The 18840-nt window shown below is 35.3% G+C and overlaps 1 protein-coding gene across 4 annotated transcripts in view; it reads right to left on the reverse strand.

The window, feature by feature from the left end:
* The window catches only part of EHBP1 (EH domain binding protein 1), a 285605-nt gene that overhangs the window by 52164 nt on the left and 214601 nt on the right, over positions 1-18840 (reverse strand). For 2 of the 4 annotated variants that reach the window (XM_058182647.1, XM_058182639.1), the window contains exons 16-19: positions 9019-9132; positions 5092-5216; positions 2231-2366; positions 1969-2075 (exon numbers count right to left, since the gene is read on the reverse strand). In XM_058182647.1, the coding sequence (XP_058038630.1) occupies positions 1969-2075; positions 2231-2366; positions 5092-5216; positions 9019-9132 (482 nt within the window). The remainder of the gene's footprint in view (positions 1-1968; positions 2076-2230; positions 2367-5091; positions 5217-9018; positions 9133-18840) is intronic. The other 2 variants (XM_058182659.1, XM_058182653.1) reach the window with 1 other exon arrangement.

Raw genomic sequence — 18840 nt, forward strand, 5'->3', positions numbered from 1 at the left:
CTCATTAAATACTTTCTCCATGAAAAAAAAATGACTTTAATGCAATTTTATAAGACTGGTTTTGGTATCCTCCGAGTTCAACTTCTTTGATAATAAGTTTTTTAGAAACAAAAGAATCCTATGTTTTGTCTCAGAAAGAGAAATGTCTTTCTCAGATCACTGAATTAGAGTTGTAATACAGGCATATGAAAAAATATTTCACTTTACATCTTCTAATATATACAATATATAAAGGGAAAGCAGCTAAAAATCATTTAGCTCAAAATCACTTTAATTAATGGCATTATATTATATTATATTATATTTTAATTATATTATAATCTCAGCTTTTGCTCTGCCAATGAAGAACTAAGATGAGAGAGGAACGTCCTTCCCTTTGTTGAAATTTTGGAATCATCTCTATAAGCCTTTTCAAGACCCTAATGAAGACTCATGGATGTGCACTAAAACTTACTTTCCTTCACAAATATTTTATCTTTCCAAAGAAAGGTATATAGAACAATCATCTTTTCATGAGAACCGTAATCCTAACATATATGATTGTTTCTCTCCTATTCCCTAACTTGTTGCTGGAAAAGAGAGCCAATAATAATAATAAATGGTTGTGATGCTGTTCTCATAAATCTCTATATTGGTGAGCTTAATGGTTCAATACCGAAAAATAGTACTAAAATTGAAAATCAGAAGAAAGTTCATTTAATAGAATATTTTTCCCAACTAAAAAATTGCATAGAAGTTTTGATGTTGGGCATGCATGAGAATTCAGTGTTTCTCCCCACAACAATCATGGGGGGGAAAGTTCTAAAGTAAGTTTGTTTTAGTTATCTCAATCAAACTTGGTTGTTGCAGTCTTTTGCATGTATGAAACAAAAACTATGGGAGGAGGAATATCAATGAAAAGCAACTGCCTGCCATCCTCTTTGATTTACTGAAAAGAATACAAAGCTCTGCCATTGCTGGGCTCTCAGGACTATGTAGAATATTATTAGATTAAACAGAATGCTGTGTCAGGGTGAAACTTTCTAAGAGTTCATATCCACAATTTGCATATATATTATGAACTTGCTAAGCAAGATCTCTTCAACTCTATTAAAGCCCAACTGTCCTAAAAGAAAAAGAAAAAAATTATCAGCGGGAAAATACTAAGATGTGTAGGCACTGAGTGTAAGGATTAGGAAACATATTCTGTAGATGAAACTGAGTTTTATCAGAGAGCAAAAACACTCTATTGACTTGGAAAACAACAGAAAGCAATAATTGACCATTGTAGAAAATTATGTGGAGCCTCTAGTCAAAATAAAAAGAAAGGGAAAATACCCTAGAAATAAAACATATTCAGGTCAAACTTGTTCCTCCTGCTTCCATCCTATAGCTGTCCATCAAAAGCAGTTTTTTCCCTGCGGTCTATCAAATATTTCCCTCACAAATCAATTTTACACATGATCAGCCCATACCCCTACTGAGCTGAACCTCCCCGTTAATTAAGTGAAGAAATTACCATATATATTATATTAATGCAAACATCATTCAGCTAGTAATTCACGGCTGATCTGGATAATGGAAAGGTTGAACACCCATTAACCCAAGCCAACAAAATGGGTTGGCTGAGAAATTCTAGCAGGTCTCATGTGACTTTTCCCTCTAACTGCAGCTCTGCAGTATCTGCTATTGTAATAATTAAAATCCTCCCGGTCGATCAATACTGGAATCTCTTTATGGGAAGTGCCCTGATGGAAATGTCTCAAGGAAGCTGGAGCTGCGGAACTCTGAAAAATTCATTTTTTTATCTGACAATTATCACCACGCTGCAGACTAATTCAACAGCACAGCCCTCTCACTCTGCTTTGAATGCAATGGAGATTGACATCTAAGAAAACCTAACATCTCATTTTAACAAATAAAGGCACTATTTCCACATACAGTTGAGAATTATCAGCAATCATGAAACCAGATAAAAAATTAATATACATTAAGCACTTCATCTTCTGATGGCTTCCTCTGAGTTTCAGTTATCGCTGCCTTCTCCTCATTTCCTCTCTTTATATCTTCCTGTATTGATCTCTGCCTTTTCATCTCTTGAAAAAAAAAAAAGGAAAGACATGAAAAATTATTTCAATACTTGATATTTGTGTATTGAAAAGTGGGCTCACATTATTATTTATTGTTAAATATTATTAAGTCATAAGGTTGGGAATGGAGGAGAATATTTTAAATGAATATTTCTGCCTACCTGGTCTGTTTTCAACATATTGACTGAATGACTGAAGCTGCGTTTTTCTGACTGTTGAATCTTTGCTGAAAACAACAGGACTTCTAAAACGTTCAGCTGCTTTTTGTAATCGCTCAGCATGTTCCTCTGTCTCATTCTGCCAGAAAAAAACAAAACAAAAACAAAACTGAGCATCATATTCTATTGTTTATAAATGCAAACAGAATAATTGGAAAGGTGTATTTCAGAAGAAGAGTATTATGGAGAGAAAACTCAGATACTCAGATGCTTGTGTCAGATAACAATTTTACTATGTAAAAAATGTATGGAACCCCCCAAAAGAGGTTTTGGCAAAATAAACCCCTTTGGCTATTAATCTGGCAATAGCACTTCAGCTGTGGTTGTCTGCTAAGATCTGTTAGCAACATCACTGTGACTTGAGGCAAAGCTGGACTCAGAAGATTACCATTTGCCAACTGGATACCCAGAGCACCATGTATATATTAGGGTTCCTAGAACAGCATGTATATTTTTAAATATCGTATCTCTGTTTAATTTACATACTGCCTCTAGTCTTTTGCACACATGATTTGCCCCAGTAAAAAATAGTGTCATTCTGAATGGAGCCACATATTTTTTCCTGTATAATACGAAGGATCATTTCTAATGTTATATCCATTGAGATGACTAATGCTTGATGACAAATAAAAAGTAAGGTTATAGTCCCAGTGAACTATGTTTCATTAGTTATAACTTTATGAATCCAGATTTATAAATAAAACCTTTGACAGCTCCGGAAACTACAATTACCATTTTCCGGAGCTTCCTATGGTAATACATTCAAATAGGTCTATCAATGTGAAATATCCCAGAAGACTAAACCACCGCCGTGTGTGGAAACTGCAGATACCGAGATGCTGTGTACCAAACAAATATTTCATTTTATACCTAATCTATTATTATTTTTATTAAGTGTTTTGAAAGTAAATAGGGAAAGGCTAAGATGCATGACTAATAGCTAAGCCTGCTGAATGCTGAAACTGGTTATCAAAAGCTACCAAGACTTTGCCCTTCCTCTGCATTGAGACAATTGGTAATGAGGGAGTTCTCCAATGGCCTATTCTCTAGCCTCAAGGAGGCCTGGGATACAGAATTCTCCAGGGAAGGTAACAGTTTATCCTTTTCCACAAATACAGAATGCCTATTTATAAATGTGTAAACTGCATTTTATTAGAAACATAAATCCAAGTCAATGCTGAAAGCTCTAAGAGAACAGATGGACATATTTTTTTTCATGCAGCATTAAAGAAAGTGTTCGAATCCAGCTATACTTATTGTTGCACTTATTAAAAAAAAAGGGGGGGGGTGAGAAGGGGAACAGAACAGAAATGAAAGATCCTCTCCTTCATACAAATGTGTGAAATTAGAATAAAAACTATTTTGCTGGTGTGTGTGAGGGTGCCATCTGAACTGAATGAAATTGTCCTAATAGAGTCAGCCATTTATGGAGCTAATTTTTTAAAAGCATCCCTCATTCTAGAATTATTTTTTTCAACAATCCAGATGCTATGATTTCATTCTTTGAGGAAAAGGATCTCTTCGAGTTCTTCATACAACAGCCATCTGACAGTCGAAATGCAAGTCTTTAGTAAAATAAACAAACATGGCTAATTTTTTAGGCCTGGCAACATGTTAAAATATCAGTGTGATTAGCCAGTAAATCCCATTTTAAGAAGCCTTTTTATGACTAGGGACTTCTGCCACTTTACAAATGTATTCCTCTAAGCCCACTAATTCAGTTAGCCTTTTCAATCCATTGTATTATTCCAAGGCCAGCTTCATTTTGCATTAAATCCACTGCAGAAAGCTAAATTGAACGCAAAAAATCAGACTTGATCCAAGCTTCTCTTTGTTCAAAGATAGAGACTGAAAGCCCTCTGCTGCTGCTGCTGCACACTTCCATCACCAATTTATCGGAACCGACAGTGTAAAGGAAAAAGCAATGAAAGTCATTGTTTTGAGACTTCAAAGCATCTAGGGAAGGAAATCCTTTCACTCAGCAGGGCATACACCCCCAGTCTGCAGGTGGGTGAAAAGTTATACAAGTGGACTGTACTCACAGCCATCCAAATCTTTTCCCTAAGGACTAATAGCTATGACTAATGAAGACAATAAGCTGAGTAGATGCACCAACAAATCTATCAAAGCCTATGTATATAGAGAGAATTTCCTGCCATTGATAAACAATATGGCAGAACGCCTCAACTACCTAAGACACAAATGTAATCGACATGTTAAAATCATTTATGCAAAAGTTTAAAGATGTCACTAAAGGAAGAAGAAAGAGTAATTCTTAAAGTTACTTAAAATAGGCCCCAAAAGAGTTGTACTCACATTAATGAACTAGCTTAAGAAGGAAGGGGATACAATAACGACTTTAGTGTTGAAATATATTTACAAATATGTATTGGGGTAATAACTTTATATAGGCCAAGTTAATATTACAAAACTCTGCCAGCTTAAAATGGCTAACTTTGACTTACCCAGTAATATGCATTTCAATATTTTTCATACAGCCAATACACCCATAAAGAAAAATGAATTTTAATTGAAATAAAAGATTATCAAAATATATTATTTCACAGCATAATAGCCAAATGAAGCCATTGCTAGTTAAATAACCAAGTGTGATTATGAAATATCTGTCAATACATAGCCAAAATATAATTCAAATCTCTTTATATGGCTACAAAAACTGGTTTTATAGTACTGTAAACATTGAAGAACTTATTAAAAAATGGTCATTCTTCACTATTAAATGCAAATCAGAATCCAAAATGCACAGGTATTATGGGAAAAGGATTTTTTTTTGTTAAACTTACCGTAAACATTGGCTCGGTGTTATCAACTGGTTTTGGAGCTGTGCTGGTAAGTGAATTTGCCACCTGTGGCTGAGTGTCTATGAATTTCTTCAGCTTCAAATCCACCAACTTGCTGTTCTGCTCAACTATATATGTGAAGACCACAGCACAATGCAGAGAAAGAGAGAGAGAGAGAGAGAGAGAGAGAGTGTTATGAATTTAAATACAGTTACTATAATAATGGATCTATTTAAAAACAGTATTTGCATTGCTTTAGTTGTAATCTTTAAATTGCAACTGATACAGAAATCAAATACAGAACTGAGAACTTAAGAGACACTACAGAAAATATATTGTGGAGGTGGTTAAAAAGTAAAACTGAATCCTAACAATACATTTTAAAAATGGATTCTTTGTAGGGTTTTTCCTGCCTTCATTCCTTTGCAACTAAGTTATTTTAAGGTTCACAGTGTATTATGGCTAATAATTAATACATTTATATAAATGAAATCAACTGAAATTATTTAGAAATAAAGTTATTTAGGGCCAAAGATGTCAAATTAATTTTATCAATATGGCTAATAAAAGTCTTTTTCCTGGAATATGCACTTATATAACTTTTTTTAATTTTATAATTAAACATCAATTCTAAACATATTTTCTTTCAATTAATTTCTGCATAACTCAGAACTTGGACAAATTATATTTCAGCAGCACATATTGATAAGCTGTTTAACAAATAGCCTAATTAGATAAAATTTGATCCATGTATATGTTCATTATTTAGGTGATCTGAAATATGAAACAGCCATTTGAATGAAGATATCCAATATTACTCAGAGAAAAGTTATAGCATAATAAAAATCTCTAATATATGTTATAAAATTTAGAAATGTATCTTGGCCATATTCTTGTCCTCTCAAGTTTGGCTTGAAAGTTGAAAATATTATTATGCTATCTGTTTATTAATAGTACTGTTCTCACCCTAATTTATTCTTCTGTAAGCTGTTGCCCTCCAGACTGACATTTTCATTGGAATTAATGGGAATTGTAGTCCAGCATTTCTGAAGAGCACAATACTCAAGAAGGTTGTCCTGATCGATTATTTAAGGAAGATGGCAGCCTCAAGATCGGTCAGATTGCTTTTAGAAATTTTGCTTAATTATTGGCAAAGTGTAGTAATTATAATCGGTCTCAGTCTTTTCATGCTGGAATTAATGAGAGACAAAGCCACCTATTTATGTACAGTATAGCAGTATTTCTAAATCTTTGCAAGTTTAAGATAGGTGGACTTCAACTCTCACAATTCCCCAGCCACTATAGGGAGAAACACTTATAGTACATTATGATATGAAGAATGTATACTGAACAAACTCCAAGCTTTTTCAAATGAAACTAAACATTATTTATTTATTTATAAATTCATGTCTAATTTTTCAGCTAGACTAATGGCTGATGGGTATTTAATGGACACAACATTTTATAGTCTTATTTCATTAATCCTTGACCAGTGTGTCTATTTTTACTTGACAGGTCAGAAACTATAGCTGAAATGGTTTGTCAGGGTCTGCTCGATCCAGAGTTTGAACTCAGTCTTCTAACTATATGGGTAATAGCTACATTCATTTCTCCATCAACACTATATGAAAAAGTGAGAATAACAGCTCTCACTATGTACTGTAGGTTATAGTAAGGTAGGCCACTGTGAACCAAAGAAGATATAATGCTGGAAGATCTTGATCATTTCTCCTGCCATTTTTAACACTTTTAATAGCAGCTGCAGTGGAGTAGGGAGAGGAAAATCAGATTAATACCATGGCACTGAGGAAATGTGTGTGAATCCTTTCAACTTGAGTTGCTTATCCAATGTCTTCCTCCCCCTCCAGTGCTGCAGCCATAATCCAATCGCCTAGCTTTCAAAAAGTGAGGATCTGATTACAGCTCCCTTGATATCCTGTCTAGTTATATGATTGTAACATTCAAAGTTCAAACAGCAAAATATGCTCCTTATTATAGAAATAGAAAAGACTGAAATCCTTCACTGAAGACCTTCCCTTAACGAAATTACTACTCATATATTAAATGATTTTAAGACGTGGAGAAATAGGAACCACTCTTAATGTTTCCAGTTTAAATCTTGCCAAAATTGAATTCTTTATGTGGCCTTTAGGCAACCAAACTGAACATGCTTCAACTTTCCTTCTGCTCTAACAGAGTTCTAAGAACTATAACAAAAACACTCTGAATATGCTAAGGGGCCAGATATTAGTGAAATAAAAGAAAATGTCTTCACTCCACAAAAACAAATGGAAGGACATGAAGATGATTGTAAGGAAAGAACTTATGACCTCAGTCACAATTTCCTGAATTCGTGAACATTCCTCTCTGCCTCCCTCCAGCAAAAGAAGCCCTTTATGAGAAACTCAGTACCTGGCTTTTTCCTGAAAATATTCCAGGAAAATTAAATACCGAGTTTTGTTTTACAGCAAACACAATAATCTGACAGAAATCCAGAAAAACCACCAATCTTCAATGCTCTCTCTCTGTCTCTTTGCTAAGCTGTACATGTTAATTACTAAAAGGTTTTCCCTTCAACAAATTGTTTCTTCCACTATAAAGTGAATACAGATGAATCTGATTTCAGACCAAATTGCAGTGAATACGGCTTAGGAGAGTGGAAAATGTATACTGAATATTATTGCCAAAAAGAAGGGGGAATAAAGAAAAGGCCAACATCACAAAGAACTCGTATATGTGGGAGCTCATACGATATTGCAATGCACTTTGTAGCCCAGAAGGAAAACCTGTCTCTTGTAGATTCAACTTGAAGAAGTTTTAAAGTAGATTACCATTATTACTTTCAGAGAGATTACTTTCAGGGTTATTAGTGAATAACAAGGTTTGTTTGTTTGCTATTTCCATTCAGAGGCTGCGTGATTCCAGAGTGACTCTGGATAGCTTATAAACTAAAAAATTAAAAGAAAACAAGGTATATTTAAAAAAAAGGAAGACAAAACTAAAAACTTGACAAAAATCTAAACAGCAAAACAAACAAACAAACAAAACCAAATTAACTGCCATCCCATAACTAGGGTGTAGCAGAATGTGGAAAGTCAAACGAAAGGGAGCATATATGTTAGACTTAAAGGTTTTACAAGAGTCATTCAATTTTTTTGTCCAACCACGGTTACTTTGGAGCTCATTTCTTAGAGCCTTCCCTTTCATTACAATTGGCTTTAAGTTTATAGTTCTTGATTAGGATCTGCCTGAATTTAAATCATTTGCATCAGTGCCTTTCTGACAGTGTTTTTGCAATGCTAGAAAGGATTATATCTTTTTTTACAATTTGCAATAAGTTTTGAATTTGTATTTTCTGCTATTAACATGAATATACTTGACTGGGACAAAAACATTGCTATGATCATAGGAATTTTGTAATTGTCCCCTTATTGCTCGCTTTGTACAGTTCATTTGTCATTTTTCTGTCCACATTTCCTCATTTTTGTTTCAATAACCAAACGCATGGATCTATGCTTTATGACACACATATCTTGTTTGAAATTAATACTCAAAATCCAGTTAGACATACAGTAATTCCAAATAAATATGCACAGGACTGCTAAGATAGCCTTTGAGTGTAATTGTTTTCACTTGTAATTCACAAAAAAATTATAGGCTTTTGGTAATAACAACCAAAACTAGTCTATGAAGAACTGCTTGCTGATTCCCATTAAATTTATATTCAGTACCGATAATTAACTAATTTTTTTTTTAAATCAATCCTTAGTTGGTAGTTAATTGTAACACTGTTAAAAGGCATTTATGAAAATCAAATGAATCCAAGCAAATAATAAAAAAATAATACCAGGCTAACAAATTACATGCTACTGACAATTAAATTAAAGTTAGTCATGGAAAGATTGTGAAATAACCGTGTAGTTGAATTACCATCAGAATCAAGCTCATTTTCTAGGTTAGTATGTTGATCTTCACCACTAGAAATAATGTACTCGGGAATCTCCTCATTAGAAACTATCACAATATTATCACTCCGATCCTCATCTGTAAGAATATGCCGTAGTAAGATTAGTGAATTTTGGTCTTGCACATGCATCAATTCAATGAAAACATTAGTATTTTAGAGTTAGTTGAGCACATTAATCAACAGCACAGAAAGAAAAAAGTTAGTGAAATGTAACAATTGGTTGAGAGAAAAAACACCAAATGCTTTATTTAAATATTACAGGTAGTTCTCAACTTACAACAGTTCATTGAATGACCATTCAAAGTTACAACAGCACTGGAAAACTGTTTTCTGACCGTTTTTCATAGTTACAACCTTTCCAGCATCCCCATTATCATGTGATCAAAATTCAGAAGCTTGATATTTGACTCATATTTATGACTGCTGTTGTGGCCTGGGGTCACATGATCCCCTTTGCTTCGCACAAGCAAAGTCAATGGGGAAGCCAGATTCACTTAACAACTGGGTTACTAATTTATCAACTGCAGTGATTCACTTAACACAGGCAAGAAAGGCCCTAAAATGGGGCAAAATTCCCTTAAAAATGTCTCACATAACAACAGAAATTTTGGGTTCAATTGTGGTTGTAAGTCGAGGACTACTTGTACATACACAGTATTTACAAGCAAAGCCTCTGAAAAAGGTGCTTTACAGTAGCTGGGACATGTACAAAGCACTTCTTTTGAATGTTCTATTATGTTGTTTGGAAACTTGCTAAGTTGTGAGGCAATGTGTCAAATTCAAATTTAGTTTTCACCCAACTGAAATGTAGATGTTTCAGAAAAACTTACTCCCACACTGCACCAAAGCAGATATGCTTCTCTAAAGCAAGTTTCTACTTTTTAAAAAAATGCAAGTCTTATATATAGCCATTTTAGCAAATGAGCAGAGCAATAGTCAGAATTATCCCTGACTAGTTGGGAATATGAGTCCTTAAAACGAAAATACCAAAGGCAATAAGCCACACATGAAATCACAAGTACATGTATACTCTGGTTTATGTTTCTTACTGCCATTTTGTAGTCTACATAGTTGAGTGTTCCAAAACAATACACAATATGTCAAGATCAGTGGTGAAATCTTCTCTGGTTTGCCACTGGTTCGCTTCCCGTGCATGTGCGGTGTGTGCCAAATGCATGCTGCACAGGTGCGGACATGTGTAATGTATGCCAAATGCACGCTGAGCTGCATGTGCAGTGTGCGCCAAATGCATACTGCATGTGCATATGCGCAGTACGTGCCAAACACATGCTGCGTAAAAAAAAAGGAGGCTTAGGAAGATAAGTAGAACAATGAGAGGGGGAACAGCTATATCGCATGATTTAGATTCACTAGAAAGCAGGATTCTTAAATACTGATCCTGTACTGATTTCAGTCTATTGGTAACATAGTGAAATCATTCTCTTGTATAATTCCTGAATCATAATTCTAGTCTCACTGCCTCAGAAAATAGTTATCAGTCATATCGACATAATTATGACGTCCTGGTCGGTTTTTGTCCAGGGTGTTTATATTTAGGGTAGGAAGACTCTAAGTTCACCTCCTGCTATCTATGGACCAATAAATGGGTCAGAGCATGACTCATATCTATATAAATTTTATTGAAGAATTATTTAAGGAATAAAAACAAAACAAGAATAAAAACAATACAGATTATATTATGAGCCATATTTATGATAAATAGAAGAGGCCAGTTTGGCAGATAAAATGGACAAATTCCATAAATTCGCTGTCTTTAGACAGTAAATAGAAAATTATCTTAATAATAAATATAGAGTAATTTCAAATTTTGAAGTATCCTTGATTGTCTATGTTCAACTATCATACTCTGAACTCATGAAAAGCAACTGGAGTGAGAAATGTAATAACTGTGACAAAATGTGAAGAATGAACATCATTTAAAGATGTTTATTCTTTTCTTAGGAGAAACTTTTCTTATATAGAAAACTTATATAGAAAACTGGACTAGTAAAATAATACTTAACACATGGGATTAGACCATTCTAATCATAGGGGCCTCTGGTGGCTCAACAGACTAATGCAGTCTGTTATTAACACAGCTACTTGCAATTACTGCAAGTTCAAGTCCCACCAGGCCCAAGGTTGACTCAGCCTTCCATCCTTTATAAGGTAGGTAAAATGAGGACCCAGATTGTTGGGGGCAATAAAAGTTGACTTTGTATATAATATACAAATAGATGAGACTATTGCTTAACACAATGTAAGCCGCCCTGAGTCTTCGGAGAAAGGCGGGATATAAATTCAAAAAAAAAATATTCTAGATATATTTCAATTTTTCAGTTTCCAGCAAATTACCCCATAAGAACTGATTGTGTCTTGGAACACTGCTTGGTGTTGATACCAGGAACCTGGATCTGAGCTTTGAACCAGTCACCTAAATGCTATTGAATATTCCTATCTAAATGAATAATTGTGTGAGTTTCTTTTAACTTGTCTTGAAGTAATTGCATACCAAGGTTGTTGATACAAGGAATGGCTCCTCAAATATAATTATGTTTCATAGCATATGGTTTTTTCAGGTTTTAATCTGTGGTAATCACCATTCTCCTTTTCCAGAGGATTACATTTTGATGTGAAAAAGGGGCTCACTTCAGTGACTCTGAAAAAATGCCAGATGAAATTGCTGCTAGGGTCAAATCTGTGCCTCCATGAACTCTGAAGCACCTTATTGGAGTTGAATCAAAGTACTGCACAGCCCTAATATCAATTATAGTGTGTATCAAATGAATCTCAACTTTATGCAAGTATACATTTTAACTGCAGGAACAATAGAGGAAGACACAGAATTTTATAGCAAATTGTAAGATGGACTAAATTCAAATGTAGAAAGCATGTAAATATATATTCTACACCTAGGCATCACTAAGCAGACAATACCATATAGACAATATTGTCATAATAAATTCAGCTATGTAATAGGAAAGAAAAGATGGAGAAAGCCAATCTAGTCAGCCAGGACCGTTTCAGGTACAGATTGTGGAAAGGAATATGAATTTTCAGCATTAAATGTATGACTTTAACTTCGAAAATTAAAGGCAGTAAGTGTGTCAGCAAGATTTAACCTAGAGGGTATATATAAGATCAATGTAAGGAACAAATTCCGTATACTTAATTTATAAGAAAGAGAACCTGGGGAGCTACGGGAAGAGATAAAAAACATTGTGAAAACTGAAGCAGAAAAACATATCCCCAAAATTTCAAAGGAAAAAGGATCCAAGCGGCTTTCAGAACAAGTTATCACGATAGCCAAGGAAGGATGGAAGATGAAAGCATTTGGCAACAAGAATGGACAACAGCCAAAAGCAAACTTTATCAACTAAGAAAGGACAAAAGAGATCATGTCAACAAATAAAGGAAAATAATAAGAAAATGAGAGAGATGTTTTTCAGGAAATGACAAAACTCCTAGGAAAATTTACAGCTAAAGTAGAATTACTTAAGGTTAGCCATTGAAGAGATCTAATAAAGGCAATGGGATTCACAGAAGATAAACTGAAATATTTTACAGACAGGATAATGGATGGATAAAAAAATTTATAGAGGAAAATATATAATAACCATGTCCATTAAAATTGAAATATGAGAGCAATAGACCAGTTATCAAAAAGCAAAGCACTAGTACAGGTGAATGGAATGTTGCGCCGCCACAACAGAAATCTTGTGTATTTCGCATTGTGATGTCATGCACACTCCCAAAAGAGGTAGAGCTTGTAGTACAACAGTGAAATGCTGCTTTTTGTCATTATGATAAAAGCAGGCAACTTATCTATGGTTACTCATATTATATGGAAGAATACTGTGTGGCCCAAAAGTGTGTCAGTGTATTTGTCTTTGTGTTCTGTTGAAAAAGAGATCTTCAAGAGAATGTGCAAACTTTGGTTTTTACTTTAATAATTATAGCAAGCCCTTTAATTGTGTAAAACAGCTCAGAATTTAGAATATATTAATATAAATGGATGTGTCAGAACACTTGATTATTTTTCTATGGAGACTTTGCGAAAAAGAAAACAACCTGAGTTTGTAGAAACAGAATCATTCAGAATAGGCAAGAGAATGACATGAGGTAAGGGAGATGACTTTGAAAGAAATAATGTAGGCTTTGTTGCCTAGGAAAAAGGGGCTAAACCATTTTTAAAGTCCAGCACATCCAGATAACATTTGGAAGCAGCTCAGACAGGCACCTCCTTAATTACTGACCTATAAGAAGACGGTATTGCACAGTCAGACTTGCAAGATTCCATTATTACAGCCAATGTGAATAAAAGTAATTTTAGCTATCCTGCGGAGTAATTTCATGGTCTAGTCTACTTAGTAGGGCTGATAGAGGAGGACTTGTTCTGAAAATCTATTAAAGGATTAGCATGTTTGCAAGAGATGACAGACAGAATCAAAACTATAGATTAAGACACTAACAATCTGAGATATGCAGATGATCCCACTCCATCAGCTGAAAGCAAAGTAAACCTCACAGAATTCATTATGAAAACACAAAAGGCAAACAAAAAAAATCAAGGGTGATTTTAATTATTAAAAAGATAAAGATAATGCCCATGGACATCTTAATAATTTCACAGTTTTCGGTAAAGGAGTGAGGGTGGTAGTTTTGTTTATTGGGTTCAAGAACAGGTGACGATAGACAATGACGCAGAGGAAAAGAAGAATTTATTTTAGGGTAGACATCCAGACAATGAAAAACCTAAACCAGATTGTGGGGAAAAGAATTTTACATTATAGAGAAGATCAAAATAGTAGCAATGTTCCTTCCATTGTGAAAACTGAACATTGAGGAAGTATGAGAAAAAGACAATTGGCTTCATGTTATGGATTTGCAAAATGCCTTAAGAGTATTTTGAACCAATCATTCAACCCCAAACAAAAAACAGACTGACTGCTCCTGTGAGGTGATGATCAGCAAGTACAGATTCAGTATTTTTGGCCTGCTGATGGAAATGAGGCTAGGCTATTAAAAATGACTATATTTGGCAGGGTTATGGGAAGTAGAACTGAAAGGTAAGGTATAAAACCAAACATTCATATTTAAGCAGAACATTGGAATGATCACAGAACAGCTATAGAATTTTGCTGGGAAGAGATCAAAATGGTGACATTTTTTCCATACAGTCACCAGGTGCTGGGCTTCATTCAGTGGTAATTAAAAGATAGTAAACCTCCATTTACAACTAAGAAGGGCTATATAATTGCAATATTAATTGGAACAGAGTGACTTCCAGTCAATACCATAAAAGGATCTAATATGTTTGAGATTATGTAATTTTTCCTTATTATTATGAGAACTGACAGAAGCCAAGGAGTCACTTATTCCAGCACATAGTTTGTCTAGGAGTGAAGAGAGTATCTCTCCTGGCATTATAAATAAAATCTCCAGGTCCTACAGAAAACTACTGAAATATACTTAGACATGAGAACTGAAGATGTGTCATGTTGGCAATTTGCAGAGCTCCTGTGCAGAAAATGGATCAAACTTCTTTTACTGGAGGTCTGATGTCCACCTGTAAGAGACACTGTGGTAGTGGATGCTTGCACTGGGCAGCAGATTGAAGTAGATGGTCTCCAGTCTTCAATTATTCTATGGCTTCTGACTCACTGACTTAAAAGGAATGGCTAGAATAACTAATTTCAAGAAAACTATTTGAATTCAATATTTGGAGCATATGTGCCTTAAGAAGTTATAAAACTTATTCACCAACAGAGAGATTGACTGAAAGATTGTGAACTCTTCTTTGAAGAGATTTTTTAAAAACATAGCATGAAAATAAACATAGCAGCAAGATCTCCTGTATTCTGAGATCTGCAATCAATATCTACACTTTTTTTGTCTAAACAGCAAGGCCAAGGACAAAAACACAATAACCTGCATTGCTCTTTATAAGCAAAATGAAAAAAAATCCATGATTCTGGTGTAGCCAGGATTGAAGAACACTATTAAATATGAAGAACACATCCAATATCAATATTGTCTATTGGACTTGAGTACTTCCATGATGATTCAACACAGGAAAAGGAATTGCTGGGTTCTACTTAGGATAAAGAATATATGGAAGGAAACAGCTTCATAGACACTGTTTACAGCTGTGCTGCCTGTTAATTTATATGCTAAGGTGGCATCCAGCACTAAGAATCATAAACTCTTCCCAGTTTGTTTCAGTACTGCCACACTACATTTGAAATACTACCATCTGGCAGTTGTGAATTGCTATACACCAATTTGTCTCTAGACACAAGAGGAAACTACAGTGCCACTCCCCTTTCAGGACCACAGCAAAAGCCTCCTTATATACAAGGCTGAAACCTGATGATTAATAGTTCCAAAAAGCAAAGCTCAAACTACCTCTGTAATTAGAAAATCAGACAACTTGACACCAAAGGCTCCAAACAGATTAATTGTTGAACTGTCAGTTAAGGACCAGATAATTTATGGCCTAGTGAGAAGACCTGAGGTGTGGGCCCAGCAGTACATATTGGTTGAGAGAGGAGTTCTCCAAGGCTTTTATCTATAATAGTTCCCTTACAAATCTTTCCCCACAGCTAGCCGGAAGTCTCTTCCCATGATGGGGAAGGTCAAATGAATAGCCTAAAATGGTGGACTAACAGGTGCAGCAAAATGAGAAACTTGAGCAGAAACAATGGGATTCTCTAGTCGGGAGAGCATCTGGGGTTCTCTGAGCTGGGAAATCATGCAATATCCTTCTTATAAAGACTATAATTTATTCACATGTATTTATTTGCCCTCCTGATTATAAAGAGGGAAGCTCTGATTTTTTAAAATAAACAAACCAAAAAGTCACAAGGGTAAGAGAAGTTAAGGTAGAAAGTCACTGTAATCTGGTGGTTAGGACACTGGATTTGCATTTAGTAAAGGTAAAGGTTCCCCTCGCACATACGTGCTAGTCGTTTCCAACTTTAGGGTATGTGTGCTCATCTCTGTTTCAAAGCCGAAGAGCTAGCGCTGTCTGAAGACGTCTCAGTGGTCATGTGACCTGCATGACTAAATGGCAAAGGCGCACAGAACGCTGTTACCTTCTCACCAAAGGTGGTCCCTATTTTTCTACTTGCATTTTTTATGTGCTTTTGAACTGCTAGGTTGGCAGAAGCTGGGACAAGTAACGGGAGCTCATTCTGTTAACGCGGATTTGAACCACTGAACATTTGGGAAGACTTAAATTCTTACTCAACTATAGAACTCCCTTGGTGACATGATGAAATCATTCTCTTTCAGAGCAATCTTACTTAAAGAATTATTGCTGTTGGGGTAAAATTAGTGGGGATTCTCACATAGGCTATCTTGAACATTCAGAGAAAAGGAAGAATATAAATAACTTCCTCCAAATCTGCCTTCAGAGAGATTTGCAAAAAAGTGCCTCAAGTGAGGAAAGTCAGGAAGGTGAGATAACTATGTGCCCCTTTTGATGTAAAAAACAGAGACAGACATGTGAAAGTATCTGCAGTATCTCGTTAAGAGTCTTAGTCTTATCCTTAGCTGTGATTTCTTGAACTGTAATTTTATTGAGTGGTTGATTGATTTGTATCCTGTTTTTATTATTTTTACAAATAACTGAAGGCAGGGAATATTTCCTCCACTTCTTCCTCCTATTTTTCCCACAACTACAACCCTCTGAGGTATGTTGGGTTGACCGAGAGTGATTGGCCCAAAGTCACCCAGCAGGCTTTCATAGCTAAGGTGGGACTCCTGCTTTCTAGCCTGGTGGCTTAACCAGTAGACCAAACTGACTATCAATCACGAGACTTTACTGGACAAATTATTTTTTAAAAATTGGTATGGGAAATCTCTGATGATTTACAGAATCCTGACAGACTATGTGCTTGATATATCAAATGAAGAGCAGAGATGGTTAGAAAATACACCGGATGGCTAAGGAATACAAAATACTGCCAAATGTCTTGACATATGCATGAAAAAAGATGTATTTAAGAGATAACACTTTCTCATGGACTCAATAATGACACTCCAGCACCTGAAATACAGATAGTCCTCGTCTTATGATTATTTATTTATCAATTATCAACAATTCAGAGTTACAGCTGCCTTGCGAGAAGTGATTTATGAACTGTACTTACAACTGTTGTGTCACCCCGGGAGTCATGTGATTGCAATTCAGGTGCTTGGCATCAATGCTATCTTGCATTTCCAGTTGCAGCATTCCAAGGTCACATAATTGCAATTACAATATTATGGCAAAAAGCACCCACTGGAGAAGCTAGTTAACGACCGCTATAAAAATTGTCATAAAATGGGATCTGACTCCGCATACAACCACAGTGACTTATGACAGAAATTCTGGTCTCAACTGTAGTTGTAAATTGAGGACTACCTGTAGCTCCAATTTTTATTATGTGGGCTTTGACTTTATTTTTTTCTCACATGTTTGGCACAGAGCAGCTTAAAGAACCTACTCTTTTTAAGACTAGTGAACAGAAGAGATAAAGAATGGAAAGTCTAGGATGTGGGTATACAACCACGGATCTCCAAATATTGCTGAATTATAATGCCCAGCATCTCTAGGAAATGTACCCAATGTGGGGGATGCTAATATTTATAGCTCAGCAAATATCTGGAAAGCCAAAAATCGTTGTTTACCAAGAGTCTATTTATTCTATGCTGGCAAGGTCTCATATGATAGAGTGCTTCCTCATAGAAAAGTAACTTAAATTGTGTAACATTTTTTTAATGAAGGGATTTCCCCAAACCCTTTTATGTACTGTGCAATATTACTTTGATGTCAATTGGTATAGGTAAGTGGGAACTAACCCTAGGAAACAGTACATAGGAGGAGTGAATATTATTTACCCAGGAGCCTAGTTCTTATGCTTGTAATCATAGGTTAACCAATTAAATATGAAAACATATTGTTGAAATATATACTTTGGTCAGCATACTCACTTCACCATTATTAACAAGCAAAAATATTATCTGGGAACTTAATGAGCACACAAAGTTGACCTTCAAGTCTATCTGTCAATCAACTGTGTTGCCTTGAAACTAAATTTGTAGCGACAATCAGAAAAAAAGTTTTCCCGTACTGGTTTCATCTTTGAAAAAAATGCCCATCTAACAAGATCTAAACCTTATTTGCTTAAAGAAATTTGTACAAAATCTTGAAGTCAAAATAATGCAGGCAACTCTGATTATTTTTGTTGGCATATTTTTGCATCCTGCAACAATAGGCATCCAAGCAGGGGCATACAATTTGAAGAAGTGTGCAAGGTTAACCAAAGAAGCAACACAGAGAAAAGAACAGCATTTTGTCAATTCATGTGCTGTCGCAGTTTATGAACTGGGAGTGAGGCCATGCTGAGTAGCCACGCTCCTGAAACAGTATGTGCTGACTAGACCCTTCCCCACCATCTGAGCATAAACTGTGAATGTCTGCAGGGAGGTTGTGTCTCACATTCAAGCTGCATATGTGAAGGTTTCCACAGAATTTGAAATGCAGCTGCCTTGGATTTTGAATTATTGGGAAGGCTTTTGTAATAGCTGTATGAAGAAAGACTGCAGACTTTGTACTGAATACTTGGGAGTTAGGTTGGCTGCTTGGGATGTATGAAAGCAGGAGTGTGAAGAAGTCTGGGCCTGAGAGCCCTAGCAGGCTTAAGATCTTGAGTTGTTTCCTTTTTTTCTCTAATCATGTCCTAGTTGCTTTTCCCCCTGCAAATTTATTTATTTATTTATTTATTTATTTAGCATAT

The sequence above is a fragment of the Ahaetulla prasina genome, chromosome 1 (genome assembly GCF_028640845.1).
Source record: "Ahaetulla prasina isolate Xishuangbanna chromosome 1, ASM2864084v1, whole genome shotgun sequence".
NCBI classification, from domain to species: domain Eukaryota; kingdom Metazoa; phylum Chordata; class Lepidosauria; order Squamata; family Colubridae; genus Ahaetulla; species Ahaetulla prasina.